At 35.1% G+C, this 16,345-nt stretch overlaps 1 protein-coding gene across 5 annotated transcripts in view; it reads right to left on the minus strand.

The window, feature by feature from the left end:
- PPFIA1 (PTPRF interacting protein alpha 1) overlaps positions 1-16,345 on the minus strand; it is a 59,351-nt gene that overhangs the window by 20,633 nt on the left and 22,373 nt on the right. For 3 of the 5 annotated variants that reach the window (XM_084288518.1, XM_084288517.1, XM_084288516.1), the window contains exons 5-19: positions 15,416-15,490; positions 14,884-14,985; positions 14,421-14,642; positions 13,561-13,707; positions 12,669-12,803; positions 12,062-12,136; positions 11,581-11,664; positions 10,869-11,000; positions 8,625-8,687; positions 7,305-7,384; positions 6,921-7,050; positions 5,996-6,219; positions 5,385-5,619; positions 2,421-2,572; positions 1,653-1,825 (exon numbers count right to left, since the gene is read on the minus strand). In XM_084288518.1, coding sequence (XP_084144644.1) covers positions 1,653-1,825; positions 2,421-2,572; positions 5,385-5,619; positions 5,996-6,219; positions 6,921-7,050; positions 7,305-7,384; positions 8,625-8,687; positions 10,869-11,000; positions 11,581-11,664; positions 12,062-12,136; positions 12,669-12,803; positions 13,561-13,707; positions 14,421-14,642; positions 14,884-14,985; positions 15,416-15,490 — 2,029 coding nt within the window. The remainder of the gene's footprint in view (positions 1-1,652; positions 1,826-2,420; positions 2,573-5,384; positions 5,620-5,995; positions 6,220-6,920; positions 7,051-7,304; positions 7,385-8,624; positions 8,688-10,868; positions 11,001-11,580; positions 11,665-12,061; positions 12,137-12,668; positions 12,804-13,560; positions 13,708-14,420; positions 14,643-14,883; positions 14,986-15,415; positions 15,491-16,345) is intronic. The other 2 variants (XM_084288520.1, XM_084288519.1) reach the window with 1 other exon arrangement.

A 16,345-nucleotide genomic window follows, 5' to 3' on the forward strand; every position in this document is an offset into this window, starting at 1 on the left:
GTATTTCAACAACATTTGTTGTGCAATTCCAATGCAGAAGTGTTTTGTTTTGTTAAAGACTTCCTGGCACACTTAATGCCTTTTCTAAATAGTATATGATAAAGCACTTAGAAGATGGGATAGTTCACATATAGGAAATGCACAAACTAATTTCCATTTTCTGCAATGGTAAATATGTTCTGGCCATGATTTTTCAAGTGCATGTCTGAAGGAGCATTTAGCACTGCTTCAGAAGGATTTTTATCTATCAAGTAATCCATGACCTGCCTCGTTTATGTTATGCAAATGTTATTCCCTGTTTATGAAATGTGCTTGTTAGTGGTGATAGTTAAGAAACCAAAAGGCACTAAAATCAAGATGGACGCAACAGCAATTTCACCCTGATATTTCTGTGCTAATTTATACCAATACTTGCAAAATATGTCCTGCTAGCAAGATGTTGTCTTAGCTCTACGACATAAAGACACTAGTGGTCTTCATAACTGCAGCCACCTGACTACTGAGAAATAAACTGTTCAAGTCATCCTCTGCCAAACAGCTGCAAATGAATTTGAAAATCATCTGATTCACATCTGCAAATGTGAATTACTATTAAGAATGCCCAAAATCTTTAGTTACCTTGTTAAACAGAACAGTTTTCTATTTTATATACTCCATAGTATTGGTTGTTTTGCTAGATTTATGCACTATCGTGCTGTTGCTAACTTTATACTATTTGTCCTTCCAATTCTGTTTTACTCCATTTATTATTTCCACATTATCAAAATCTTATGACTATAGCTTGACACTGGTTTTCCTCAGCTCAGCTGCTGATTGTTGGCAGTGAGTCGCAAAGTCATTAGGCAAGATTTGTGACAACTAGGAATTTGCTGAAAGGCCCCACATCACTCATGGTCACCAGGGGGACTAAGTACTGTCTGCTGGAGAACCAGACTAGCAATAAAAGCAACAGGTAAGAGTTAGCTTGTTGTTCTTAGCTCAGCTATAACAAGCATACAATTGCTGGAAGCTGTTACGAATCAGTACACAGCAGAAAATAGTAACTACAAGATGCCATCAACATATGAAAAGATCCTCCAGAATGCAAGGTTAAAAAAAATGAAGCAAATGATGTAATAATGATCCTCTTCAAGTCAGTATCAAACCTTCTTAACATAAATAAGCCAAAATCCTAAAGATTAAGTTTAAGCTCTAAAAGCTTAGCTTCCTATAATTATATGAATAGGAAAGAAATTTGCAAGAAGGTTTTTTGTAAGAAGGTTTTGAAACAACAGCAGTCCTGGAAATTAAAACCTTGAAACACAGAACAAGATGGTGTTTCCTGTGCTACGCTGTAAAGGTATGTTATTATGAAGGCTACATAAATGTCAATCATAGTCAAATGTTCAAAGAGCAACATGTAGTATTTAAGAACCACACAGGAATAAACATGCTTTCATAGAGAAAAACGCAATCAAAAAATACCCGACTTGCTGAATTTGAATACTGCTTTCATAAAAGTACCTATGAGAAGATTCGGTATGTCTGGTTTGAAAAAACGTTCTGTGCATCAGCATCAAATAATCAACAATAAACACGCATATATACTGATACATAAACCCTAAAGTTCAGTTTTTCATTATATTTATTACGTAAAAAGAAGGCAAACCAACCTTGTCCTAATGTTTCCTTGTTTGTTTGTCCAGGTCGTCCCTTTTCTTTCTTACCAAACAAGCGTCCAATAGAGGATTTGATCCCCTTCTTTTTGGGGGCCTTATGAAGGGAATCTTGGCTACTATTGCTGCTACTAGGATTACTTGCTTGCCCATCTTGCGAGCCTGTTGAACTTTACAATTTAAAAAAAAGTCAAGCTATTTTGTGTACAACAAATTCACTGTCAAAACAGTGAAAGACAAGATGTTCTCATGCGAGTTATCAGAAGCTCAGTAATTCAGTAATATAATCTGATTTCAGCTATTAATGAGTCTCATGAGAAAAAATGCATCTACTAAAATGCATGTCACTAAATAGAGAAAAACAGGAAAGAAAGAGTATTTATATATATAACAAACAATATTAAGTCATTCTTATTTCTTGAAATAAGAATTAAATGTTCAAAGTGCAATTTAGAGAAGCCAAAGCTGACAAAAAGTTCCTTAGAAATTGAGGCAGACAGAAGTTTTAAATTGCTTGCGTAGAATCCATCCCAAATACTTAAACACCTTGAAGAAAACAGAAAAATACGGGTCTAACTAAAATTGTTTTTCAGCTTCTTTATTCATATCTAAGATGCAATTTATGAAAGAAAGAATTCTGTATCCTTCCCTTCTGAAATTCAGCCCTATAGGCTGTACAGCTTTGCAGTTTTAGAATTTTATTTTGATAATGTGAAATACCAACTGTGTCACTACTAGGGTTGACTCTTATTCATAGCCACTTACTTTCTTATGTCCCTGATATCTTCATGGCTCACTGTATGCAAAGCTCCTTTTTGGACTCTGTCCAAACGCAAAGATCGAGGTGAAGAAGGAGGGGATGTTTCACATTTTATTGTAGTTTTATCATCTCGTACCTCTTCTCTAGAAGCTGGAGACTAATGGAAAACAAATGAAAACTTGGTGTTAATTGGAATATGCTAAAACACAGAAACTGTATTGGTGTCACACAAAAACATTAGAAGGAAAATCAACAATTGTCATCTTAAGAGATTACTCTTGGCCCTACCAGTCTGCAGTTACCTGGATTTTGTTTATGAATTTTGTTACCTTCACTGACAAACTGCTAAATTTCAGTTCTAGCTAGTGAAATGAGCAAGTAGTAACCATCTTGTATTGATTCTCAGATCTAAGAACTAAAGCAATATCATCAGCTCCATGAGACTAACATAACTTACTTCAGTTATTTAAACAAGTGCAAATACAGAAAATCAAAAAGTCCTGGGAAAAGATGACATTTCACATTGTTATTTAGACAATCAACAAAATTATCACTTCTATGAAGCCAGTTTCTATACATTTGTGGCCACGGCTTAGCTCAAAGTCTGAATAACAAATATTAAAGATTTATTCCTGCATGCACTAAGAGATCTTTGAAATTAAGTACTGTTTCGTGAAGATTGCAGGGTATTGATTACAGACAGAACACAACACAGAAGTACTCCACACACCATCACAAAAAAAGAGAACAAATCCACACTTCCATTAAGGTAAACTGTTTTATGTTTAAAATTGAAATTTATATAACCTATCTTTATTATTTGGTTAACCTGCAAATGCTTATTCGTGTTCCCATTACCCATTAATGAGCTGGGTAACAGGGAAGGAGATGAAAGGGCACATCAGTAAATAAACTAAAGGTTTTACCTTTCTACGGTGCTTCCTTAAATCACTAGGCTGACAGATGCGTGCAAAAGAAAAATTTGGAAAAGCCATATTTATTGTAAACTGTAGCACAAACTGAAACAACTACCACAGACAAAATACATTACGGAGAATTTAAACAAAATTACAGCAAGGACGCAGAGAAAAATAGAGTATGAAGTACTCTTCAAATCAGAGTATTTAAAGATATGCCTGAAGATGGAAAAGGAAGAAAAAATCAAAATTTATACTTGATTATCTACAGAAGCATCACAGACATTTTAATAAAGTGGTACTATCAGCAAAGTAACACACAAAATGTGTTATCTTTAATGAGAAAAAGAGTAAACCATATGGGGGCGCGAGGCATTGCTTTTAAGACAGGAAAGGATTTCCAGTCATTTGTCAAGGACTCTCCTTGAACAACAAACTACACAGTAGCAAAGCAGGCTTAGAGTGTAATACGTTGCCTGTATTAGTTACATGTACCACCTTAGCCACTTCTGCAGTTATGCTGCATAGCATAAGCAGCAGACATAATTCACTAACTGTGAAAGACAGAATGCCAACAATAGCTCATTTCTATATAGTAACAACTATCTTCAAAAAAAGCTGGATGTGGGAAGTTTGACCCAGAGACTACCACCGGTTTTAATTAGTCCTCCACCCTCTCCAGAAGCACTGTATTTCAGTTCCGGGGTACTTCTCACCTCTACCAGCACACAGACCAAGATAGCAACCTTGAGTTATGTACACAAGTTAAAGTTATTCAGGCTGATACAGACAAAAAATTTAGATAATGTGTTTAATAGCTGTATTTGGCTACAGATTACTTCAAAGTAATATACTTTAAGATAAAACATTGTTCTGATCTAGCTTTCATTAAAATGGCTATTTAACTTTTTTTTCCGTTACATGATTCTTCTGTAAGAGAAGTACTTAGGAGTTAGTTACCTCAACTCCTTTTTACTGTGAAAAGTTAGAGTGCAAAGCATTCAACCTCTTGAAGTTTGTTAGTTTCTATAAAAGAAGGTGTGCTTGGCTCTGGATATATGACTACAGCTACTAAAATTATTTTTTTAATGCAAGTATGACAATTCCTTTTGATGGAAAAAAAAAAAAAAAAACTTACGATATCCATATGCAGTCATTTTAAAAAGCTGGCAAAAAAGTAGGTAGCAGAAATGCTTGCCTTTAAACATGCCTATTAGAGACCTAATGATGTGTATCAGTCTCTTGCAATCTGTCTGCTGCTACAGGGTTGGAGAGCATTCCCCGCCTACTGACTGTTACAGTATAGGCACGATGCAAATGCAGTAATCCAAGTCAATAACGTAGTAAGTATGGTGTTGTGTGCACAACTCTTTAGTGCCTTCAAATACATATGCAAGTCTGGACACAAAGTTCCATATATTAAACAAAAAAAAACTTGTATCCAAGACACTTCTTAGTGAAGTGTATTCCATATATTAAAATAATTGAGGTTTGCCTAACATTTAAACAAAGAAGTGGAAAACTTGTATCTTTACAGGTAAATTTACATGCATAATGGATCTGCTAGAAGGATGAATCTTCCTAAGCAGTTGTAGGAAAGTCAAAAGAATGAATCCATCATCCACAGCTGTGATGTCTTCACAAACTTTAAGACTAAATGCCAGATAAGCAAAACACCTTTTAACTGGGTATTTAGCAGAAGGGTGGACTGCTAAAACTTAAGTTTATAACAGAGGATTGAAGTGCCAGGGGTTGAAAAGAAAACATAATTTCTTCTGGGAAGACTCTGAGGAAAGATCATAACAAAGAAAGAATACATAGGTATAAGATGTTGACCATATAACAGACTTGACTGCTGAATGTTTCTAAGCTTTTTTTTCTAACCATTGTGATTGTACCTTACACTTATTACAGAAGTTGAAAGGGAAGAATAGAAAAACCTAGAAAAAGGACAAATATAGCTAAGAAGCAGAGGAAGTGGAAAAATCAAACAACGTATTTCCTAGAGAATAGGAATATTCTTCTAGAAAATTAAAGTTAATGGATACTTACCAGTGTCATGATACCTAGTCTGTCCACTTCCCGAGCTGGACTGTGTGGAATACGCCTTGGCGTGGATCGGCCACTGCCAGGTGGGGAAGAACCAGCAAGTGAACCGCTTGCATAGGGCGGAGGAATGGAGCTCATGGACCGGAATCTGCCATGGGCATCTAAACTTCCACTACCCACTCTGCTTTCAATTTCCTCTGCACGCTGTTCTGTGTTTTCCTTTTCTTCTTGTATAAGCCTAGGAAAAAAAAGGTACCAAAGGAACATGACATTCAAACAAGTACCACATAAACTGAATGCCTGATTCAAGAATTTTAGAAAGCAGCAGCACTTGGCAGACAAAACAGCCATGCTGAAAACCTTGTAATCTGATCTGAAAAAGGTGGTAAAACACTTTCTGTCAAACTAGTAATACAATCCCTTATACGACACTGAAGACAAAAAATAGCCTGAAAGAAGTACTTAGGCATAAGCAAAGTGTCAATTCCCACCCTCCCAACACCCTAAGGGAAGTGAATAAGCAACCACAATTCTGTGAGTAACCACAGAAAAAGGACTTCTCATGTCACAGAAACTCTTTCTAGAAAAGAATTCTAACAGTGGATAGACCATACCTAATCTCTTTGTTGATTGCATCCAACTGTTCTTGAAGCATCATGGCCAAAGTCTGAGCATCAGCCTGACCACTTGGTGACAGCAGATCTACTGAACTGAATATAGTCTCCCTGTCATCCTCACCATCAGACACATCAACATCACTTTCAAATGCTTGTGCCACATTTGCCAATACGCTTGCTTGCTGGGCTCGCTCCCAGTCCTGCTCATTCAGAGTTTGAACCTGTTAAGAGAATTAAAATCCAAACTCACATAGGAATAACATGATATTTCTGTTTTTCAAGAGGTTTTGAACACTTTTTTTAAAAAAAATCTCACTTACATACTGAATGCATCCATCAAGACAGCAACGTTTAGAGAAATGTAAAAAAAACAAGCCACAATGCAGAAAATCTTGCATCTTACAGGTAAGCACAATTTAAAAAGACAGTCCCAATAGATAAGTTAAAACATCACTATTTTGGTTATAGACACTCTAAATTACAACACAATTTTGCTAACAAATACAATAAAAATTCTCAAAAGAGTTTTACATAATGAGAATTTATATGTCCAGAAAGGGACTCAAATTGCTTGCAGGACAATAACATGTTAGATCTGTGAATGGAAGTTAAAATCCAGAAGTGTACAGGCAAAAAGGTAGGACTTTTTCAGATTATATTTATAGGCATGTACTTGAAACAAATTGGATTTAAAATCCCCAAATCACAGTCATTGGGCAAACAAATTAGACTAGTAGCTGTGTATTAGTTAGTGAAGCAGGTGATACCTAAACATCAGCAAATTTAAAAAACATATATTGATATGTAAGATTTCAGCAGTTTTATTGCTGTATAATCAATTCTATTCCACCAACTCCTTGCAACATGTTAGCCTTATCTAATCTACTTAGTTGCTGTTAATTTGTTTTTAGAGTTCTACTACCTTTGAAGGTTCATCTCTGAGAGCTGCCAAACGCCCTTTCTGGGGACGCCTCAACACTGAGGAGGTGCCATAGGAGTCTGTATGACTGTCAGCCACAGATGATGTCATCGGGTATCTGAAATCTGGTCGGCTAAAACATAAAGAAACACTTTATCCTTAGGAAGGTGGGGGGAGGAGGGGAAACAAAACCAAAAAATCTACCCAAATGATTCCTGCTGTCCTACCAGCGCCTTTTTTTTTTTTTTAAAGCAGAATAAAAGCTGCTCTATAAAGAGCATTTTATATCTACAACTAATTAAAGTATTTTCAGCTATAACGAAGTTATGTTTAGCAAAGTGACTTTTAAAAATTAGAAAAAAATGAACTACAGTTAAGTTCTGGTACCTATGATGAAGTGATGTGGCTCTGAGTCGCACTTGGTCATTTTCAGCCCTTAATGCTTCCACATTTAATACAAGTTGATCCTGTAAAAATAAACAAAACATGTAACAATATGCTTTAAAAAGATCAGCATCAAATCCTGATTTATAAACTAACATTTAGTCCTTTGATCTCCTTTCTACAAAACTCAGGAGTAATTGATTTTGAAACATAAGCTTGAACAACATAAAAATGTTTTTTGCTACACACAATATAGCACCATCACAAACGGGCATCCAATAATAATTTGTTGCCTCTCTACACTGTGACTCTAGGTAACGGCATACATAATTTTAAAAACAGCTACTGAACAAAATTCACGTATTATTAACTTTACTAAAATTAATGAGATAATATTTAATAAGAAACAAGATTTCTCAAGCTCTGTGCACAACAGGTCCTAAAAGCATTCACATTTAACTCCAACACTAATACATGCTCTAGAAACTTGGAATTTAACAAAGCAATTTAATGAATGAGAAAACAATGAAAGCCTAAGAAAAGTGGCTGACAATGAACATCTGTGCTTTGTGTGAAAACCACTGGGCTACATAAACAAAAATTCAAAGCACATCCTGCAAAATATTCTGAATGTTTTCTTCATTTTATTACAGAAGCACAGCCTCTATAGTTTGGCCTAGCTACTTACTAGAATGATTTGGGGAGATGAAGTACACCTGTGATTTAATAAGCAATAGCAAGTATTTCAGAACAGTGTGGCCACAAAATGAATCATCACTGCTTAAGGAAGCAAAGAAATGAAAGGCCCCACCACTATTATTCAAGTGAACTCAGCTGCAGTGCTGGACAGTCACTATTGCAAGGAGCAGCCAAGCCTAACAAATCTCTCTGTCCTTGCCCCCCATTTCTTAAAATTTTAAGAAAATTTTAAACAAGCGTTTTATGACATCCATTGCTTTAATATACTTCTGGGGAAACACGCACCATTAAAGTATTTTTCTATTTACCGTTCAAAGAGATATGTACAACAGTACAGAAATACCTATGCAATCTTCAAACTTTGGCAAATTGCCAATATATCCAGTCACTCTGCACATTAAGAACTGTGTTAGGTCTTTGAGTAAAAAGCTGTATATAATCTATGAAAGCATTGCAAAACTGAGGTACACAATACCATAAAATAAACAATCAGCCTATAAAATTACTATTCTTAAACAGACTTGTTAATGTTAAGCTTTACGGGGCAAATCAAATATGCTTCTGCTATGTAGCAATACAGCAATTATTTTCCAATATAACATGTCTGAAATGCGTAATATATACCTTTTCATGCTGAAGTTCCTCTATTTGTTTTTTTGCGTTTTCAATTTCTCGAATGAGTGAATTCTAAAACAAAATATATCACAAATTATGTTACTTATAAAAGCTTACAACTCTTAAACCATAACCAAGATGAGTGCCAATAAATTTCAGTCACACCACACAGATGAATCTTAAATTACAGATAGTGTATTGCTTATACCATTTCACTTTGATCACAGGTGAAAGTTTATCCTTTCAGGTCTACAGCCCTCTAAATAATGGAGTTACTAATAGTACAAGTGCCATAAAAAATTAATACCAATACTAGCCTGTTACGCTCTGTTTGACAAAATCAGTACTAAAAGGAATAATTATGCAGCTAAAATACTTCAAATTATTTCACTGATTGGTTACTAAGACATTACTGGCTATTATCATTGGATTTTCATTTTGTTTTCACTTGCCTGATCTGCGAAGTTATTACACAGCAATTTCTTGGATGCATGGTAGCTCCAGAACTGCAACATTCACTGACTAACGGGACTTCATTAACAGAGCCGTTTTCTTTGCAATTGTGTCATGACTTATAAACAAGTCCAGTAAAGATAAGACTACTACAATCTGTTTACTCAAAGCAGTTCCCAAATTCAGACTAAGAATCATCTGAGAGCTACAATAATCAAAAAAGATTGTCACCTATAATATATCATATCATATGACCATGGTAAATGATACCAAACAAAAATCAGAGGTTCCCCCTTCTAATAGTAAATTTATAACCAGCTCACTTTCTTTTCGCTTTCCAGTGTTGCCAAAAAGTTCTGCTAAACACTTTTCCTTGAGGTAAGTAACACCATTATTTGCATCTTAAACCTGTAATAAAGTTTCATAAGTGAACAAACAAATCATTCTGGGAAAAGAGCCCCAATGATCAGAAGGAAGTCTTTAAATTTTACATGCATGTTTCTTTCCAAATTATCCTAAGATAACTGAATGGAAGCCATACGGAGAATACTTTTGTATAAGCTCTTTCTTAAAAGGAAGGACAAAAATTTCTCATTCATAACCATAGAGGGTTTGAGGGGTAAAGAGAGGCTAGGATTAACCCTAAACTATCCACCCCAAAATGCAATCATAAAAAATGCAGTCAGCTGCTTCTCAGAAATTGAATTTATAAAGACTAGTAGAGCAACCTTATCGATAAAGCCTGTTACAAGAAATTCAGAAATACTGGGAGCAGTTGGTGATCTTGAAAATAGCGATGTTTATTAAAACCCACAAGACAAAAGTTTACATGCCAGATAACTGGCATCCCTGCCTACGGCAGGGGACTTGGAACTAGACAGCCTTTAAGGTACCTTCCAACTCAAACCAAGTATCAGTAGGCCCTACATTTGTTCTACACTAGCAGATTTTTCTTACCTCCCAGAGTCCTATAGCACAGAAAAAAACTCAATCTTTAATGATCTGAGGTGAGAACAGTTAATTCACAATTTTTCTCAAGAATTCTCAAAAGACATGTTTAATACCTGACTGTTGGTTTAGGGTTGAGAACTGTGTAGACTTGAATCCATGAGAAAGTATCTATTGAAGTCTGAATACATCATTACATATTGCAATTAAAACATTCTGTTGCCATGACTTTAAAACAAAAGCCACTCAGCTTTTAACTGAGGCATTTCTCCAGATGGTCATTTCAGCCTCCAGTACAAATAATTGCTTTTTAATCCAAGACAAAACAATTCAAACTCAGCATTAAAGTGCTACTGTAAAAGGCTGTGGTGTTTTTCTTGTTTCTATGTTGTTGCTTGTTTTTGTTTTTGTTTTTTTTGTGTGTGCGTGTTTGTTTGCTTTTTTGTTTTGTTTTGTTTACAGAGAATAAGGGAATCCTTAAAGACAGGAATGAAAAAAGAAATAAAAGAAACTGAACTTTAAAATTCAAAAGTTCAGGTCCTACTTCTTCTGACTTCCTGTATTACACTGGACAAGCCTATTTATGCAGTCCACACCAGTCAGATAAGGATAAAGCTTCCTAAAAGATGTCTTCCCAATGCTAATATAATGAAGACTTCCCTTCCCCCCCAAGAAAAAGAATTTTAAGAATATATTTTCAAAATCCATATTAAAATATCCTGCAACAGAAACTATCTTCTTAGTAATTTATCATTTATTACTGAAGTTACACACACATTGGAAAATAAACAAATCACTACAGAACATTGAACATCTAATTAATAAATATACTGGAATGTAACTTAACATTACCTTATCTTCCAAGGCAGCCATCCTTTCCTTGAGATGAAGCTGAAGCCTTTCATTAGATTCAGAGAGAAGCTTATCCACAGTTTCTGACAAACGTTTATTATGCTCTTCATTCATCTTCTCTCTCTGCCTAGCCTAAGATATATAACAAAAATTGAAATTCTTATGACAAAGTTACTGAAATCATTTAAATTTATGTCTATAATAATTTCCAGGTTGTGAAAACAGTGTATTTTTAATCCAAATGTTTTTTCTTTAATATATCTTTTTCCAAAGCAATAGTGAATACTGCATGTACCTCCATGACTTTGTAAAGGCGTAGTTTAAGATTGTAATAACTGTTCCAAGATCAGCATGAAAATCTGAACTCACGCTTTTCAAAACGGATCGGATTTTGGAACCAACTCCAGTATTTATATCCTATAAACCAGTTTTTGCATGGTTGTTTCTTTCAGCAAGATTTTTGATCTCTTTATCAGAGATACAACTAGCAATTAGGTATTTCCAAACTTATTTCAGACTGACTAGGGACTTTTCAGCTTTTTCTCAAGATTTAAAGTTAGTCACAGCAAAGGGGCTCAAATCTCTCAACTATACGCCAACCTAAACGTTGGCTTATTTTAGAGATGAGACATAAAAACAGCTTTGCTGAATGATAGAAAACCATAAAAGGACTCTTTCAGCTTTGTTTCTGTGCCAAAAATATGTACTTTACCCTTTGCAGTTCTTGATTCTTTTCTTCTAACTGTGCTTCCATCTGTCTCAGTCTTTCTTCTATATTGCCATGCCTCTCTTCAGCCTGTCAATTTAAAAACAAAATTAGAACTTGTTTAAAAACTTTCAAAAGCATAAAATCATCAATGCACAATAATATATCTAACATGCTTTGTGCAACTGCCATTTATGGTAACATACAATGCAAAACAGATGGCTTTGTCACTAAAAGTACCTAGTGAGAGTTTGTATGTTAAAAAACAAAACGAAGCCTCTCACCACTAAATACTGTGAATCAACACTTACTTGAAAATGAGTTTGCAACAGCAGAAGTTCATTCAAATCCCCCAAAAACAAAAGAAATCAAAACTAAATGCATTTCCAGCTTCTCCTCACTAGCCTAGACACTATAACCCTTTGTTATTAATCATGACAAAGCAGAAAGCAGCAAGCAGAAACAAGGACTAATATACAAATTCTACCTTCCTAAGCTTGGTGGTAAGTTCCAATACTTTAGCATCTTTAGCAGCAGAGTTCCCAGGAGACAAAAGGTCAGACTACAGAGCCAGTAAGGGATGGGAAAGATAACACGGAAAGAAATGAAACTTTATAAAGACACATGCACACAAAAAGGTTCATTTGTTGTCATTACACTTTTTCAGAATTCTGTATACCATTTGCAGTCATTTAAAAATCTTTATATTAATGACTACCATTACTTCCCTATCCCCAAGTATGTTAACACTTTGTTAACAGCGGAAGAAATTTGGCTTTCCCCTTCAGAAACTGTTGTTTTAAAATACTTTAATGCCTACTACTGAAAGAATTTTAATAAAAAGCAGCAACATAGCAATTCATAGAGGCACCTTCATAAAGGAGTGACCAGAACAAACATTCAAATTCCAAATAGTAGAAATTAAAATACAGGACAAATCAGAGTGCATTCAAAGAGATGAACAGAAAACAGGAAGATACATTCTCTGAATTAGTTGGGAAAAAACTGAAACAACTTAAAAACAACACTAAGAAAACTTCTGGTAGTAGGACACTGAGAAAACAAGTCTTGAGGACACTGTCCAGTTGTCTCACCTTTGAAAGTGCTGCAACTCTTTGTGCCAGCTCGGCTTCTACTTCTGGCAAAGTTTCAGCTTTTCTCAAGGTCTGCTGCAGCTTTTGCTCAGCTAGCTCCAGTCGCTCTTGCAATTGCCTGTTCTTGTCTTCACTCTACACAGGATTATGATCAGCAATGTTTAGTGTTAAAACAGTAATAAGAGGAAAGTGTGGATTACTGCCTTTACTAGACCTAAGGACAACAAACTACTCAAAACTGGTTTCAAACATAGATGTGGCATCTTCCTCTTCATTACATGAGAGAGCTTACCAAAAATTTATATAGAGATATATGTATATATTTTTTTTAAAAAAAACTTGTATTCATATATATATTAACATGGACTTCTGTTGTTTCCTTTGATTAGAAAGTGATTGGCTCAATAACCATTCCCAGTTTATGAAGCTGAACAAGTTCTCATGTAAATACATCAAATTTCTCCTGCAGTAAGGAAACATTTCCATGTATTATAGGCTATAAAAGTAACTACACACTACAGAAATGTTAAAACTTCTGGTTTAGAATGAGTAATTCTCTCATTTGAAACTGAAGATACATATAACAACATAAAAATCCATAATTAAAGTGGACAGAAGCCCTGCTCTGGCACGATCAAGTGCATCAAAACGCTTAAAACCCACTTCCCTTCCACAGTCAACTATCTCATCTTGCTCTCCAGGGTAAAATTCTGCACAACACACTCCCTGCTGAAAAACAACCACCACCAACAGTACATTACAAATATATTCATCTTCCTAAAAGCAAAGTGAAGTGCCTTAGTATAGTATCCACATTTCCATCAGTATTATGCTGAGCAAAACATACTTTTGTATCTTAATTCAAATATTTGAGCGTATTTCAAATTACAACCTGTCGATGCATGGAGTCTTTAGTGGCTATTTCATTTTCAAGTTTATCATTGAGGTCGTGCACAGATGTAGCTTCACGTTGTGCGGCGAGGTAGCGTTTCTCAAGAGTTGTGATTCTCTCTTCCATGTCTTCCTTTTGGGCCATAGTCTACACAAAACACAAGACAGAATGTAGTCATTAATATAGGAGATAATTACCTTGTGATCAAACTGGGCCCGCAGAAGGAATGGAGGTGGCATGACACAAACAAAAAAGAACTGGAAAGTAGTCTAACTTATGCTCAGAAGATCAGTAAACATACTGTTTAAAAAAAGTTAGGATGACTGATCTTTGTTTTATTACACTACAGATCTGCTACTTATCTTTTCAGTGGCACAAACAAGGTCAGATAGCATTCTTGGAATTAACTAAGGTCCCTTGCAACTTAATAAGGATACTTTTCTTCTGTAGTACACAGTAAGACTATGACCTTAGAGATCAGTGATTGCTAACAGGAACTGCTAATCACACCACTGAAATTACGTGATTCCTTAACGCATATCTTTAAAAAGTAAAAAACAACTTCATGAATGATATCAACATTTATTAGATCAAGCATCTTTTCAAGCACCTTTCATAGTTAAAGTCCTCAATGTTAAATCTCTAGTGTAGTAAGTGTGTGAAATATCTGAAATCATATCATAGAATGGCATGGCATGGAAGGGACCTTAAAGACTGTCTAGTTCCAACCTCCCCAACATTCCTCAATTTTCAAATCAAAAATTTGAAAGAAGCAGAGAACATCAAGGTGTAACTGTGTAATGACAAATTTTGTGAAGTACTATTTTGTGACTACCCAAATTTGACAGTTTATTACTCACCTCTCGTACATCTCTCTGCAATTTTGTATTCATTTCTTCAGATTTTATTAAGTCTTTTCTAGCTGTGTCAAGATCTTCTTCCAGCTCTGCTACTCTACTAGACAAAGAAGTAAGACGTTCTTTCATTTGTGTCTGCTCTTTGTTTTGCTTATCTATGATGTCTTGAAGTTCAATTACTTTAGCGAGGTTTTCATCATGGCACAAAGAACCATCAGAGGATCTCTATTAAACAGGAAAAAATGCATTTACATATGACACAGAAATTTGAAAAAACTGTTACTTAGCAGTAAACATCCCTTCCCCAAGATAATTCTTTTATTGGATAGGCTGCAAACAGTGAAATAGTGGTAACAGACTTTTCAATTAAATCTTCATTGAAAGTCTTTAAATATGGTTTAAAATTAAAATATTCTAGTTAATCACTAAAAAGTCATACATCAACTGAAAAAGTAAATGGCTCTACCTTCCCATTTGTAGTTGGTGTGTTTTCTTGTTCATGATTTATATCCAGCATCCCATCTGGAAGTGTTTTTTTCTGATTATTTTGCTCTTTCAAAATCATTAACTAAAAAGAAAAGAAAAGCTTGTTTATGTTTCCAGTCAACTTATATCTCAATAATTATATAAGGAACAGCTGCAAAAGTAAGGGAGCAAAACCAATTACCGATTCTACCATAAGGTATGTATTAATGTGACACAGGCACCCAAAAACTTATGCCACTACATCCTAAAAGTTCTTATTTAAAAGTCAAAGGATCTTTTTGTAGTTTTGGTTGTTTGCCTTCCCCCCCCCGCCCTCCACCTCTATCCCCCCTTTCTTGCTCTTTCAAAGTGACACAGTTGGAAACTGCAGTTATCCCCATTTGGGAAAAAAATAAAAATGCAGGAAGTGAAAAAAAAAAAACAACAATTTTAACAACTCAAATTACTTTGTACAAATACTGATTAAACACCTACAATACACACCTGAAGATTTCTTTTAAAAAGAAACCTACCTCTTTATGCGTAGTACCTAGTTCTTCTTCCAATAAGCTACATCGTTCAAGTGCTACTCGTAACCTCTCCCTTACCTGAAAGAATCATTTGAAACAATTTGATATCTCTGAAATTAGGAAGAAATAAATTTCATGCATCACCATACCACCATTCCCTTTTAGATAATAAATGTTTTATTACCATTTAACTTAGAGACCAGCTTAATCTTTATTCAATACAAGACACTCCAAAAAGACTTTCTAGATAAACAATGCATATCTTAATCTAGCTTTTTTGTTGTTGTTGCTGTAAGCAAATTGTATCTCGACATGACCTGTACATTCACTTAACACATCCAGAATTTGCTTATCCTTTTGAAACCCACAAAGTGTGTATACATACATTTGCTTATTCACAACAAGGAAGGGGCAGAATTTTCCTTAACACCATTTGCAAGACTTTATACATAAAGTTCACAAAAGTTTGGTAAACTATGAATCTGTAGTAAAATTCACAGAAGATGTTTATTACCACTTGCATAGCCTGCTGCCAGTATCAGGCACAACGCAAGGGTGAAGCTCCTTTAATTCAGCTTATTTTATAAGACAGCAAAAGCAGATTCCTCCCTGTTGTTCTCCTTAGTCCACTTCCTATATTGCATACCCAAAAGGCTAAATCCTGATATTACATGGATAAGTAAATGTATGCATTTGTACAACAAATACAATGCACCTGAACCATGCTTGGTTTACATTAGAACAGTTAATAGAATACAGGAATAAATTCCAGCACCTTGCTGCAGCGCAATATTAATTTAGGAGAGCAGTTACAGACACACTTATAGCACAGCCACCATCTTAATACAGGAAAAGTTCAGAGAACCTGTCTTCTACAACTTCAGTACAAACAGCTATAGCCCATAGAAAAGAAAGGTTGGATAGGATGAGATG

This window comes from Netta rufina (assembly GCF_964035555.1).
Source record: "Netta rufina genome assembly, chromosome: 5".
Classification (NCBI taxonomy): Eukaryota; Metazoa; Chordata; class Aves; order Anseriformes; family Anatidae; genus Netta; species Netta rufina.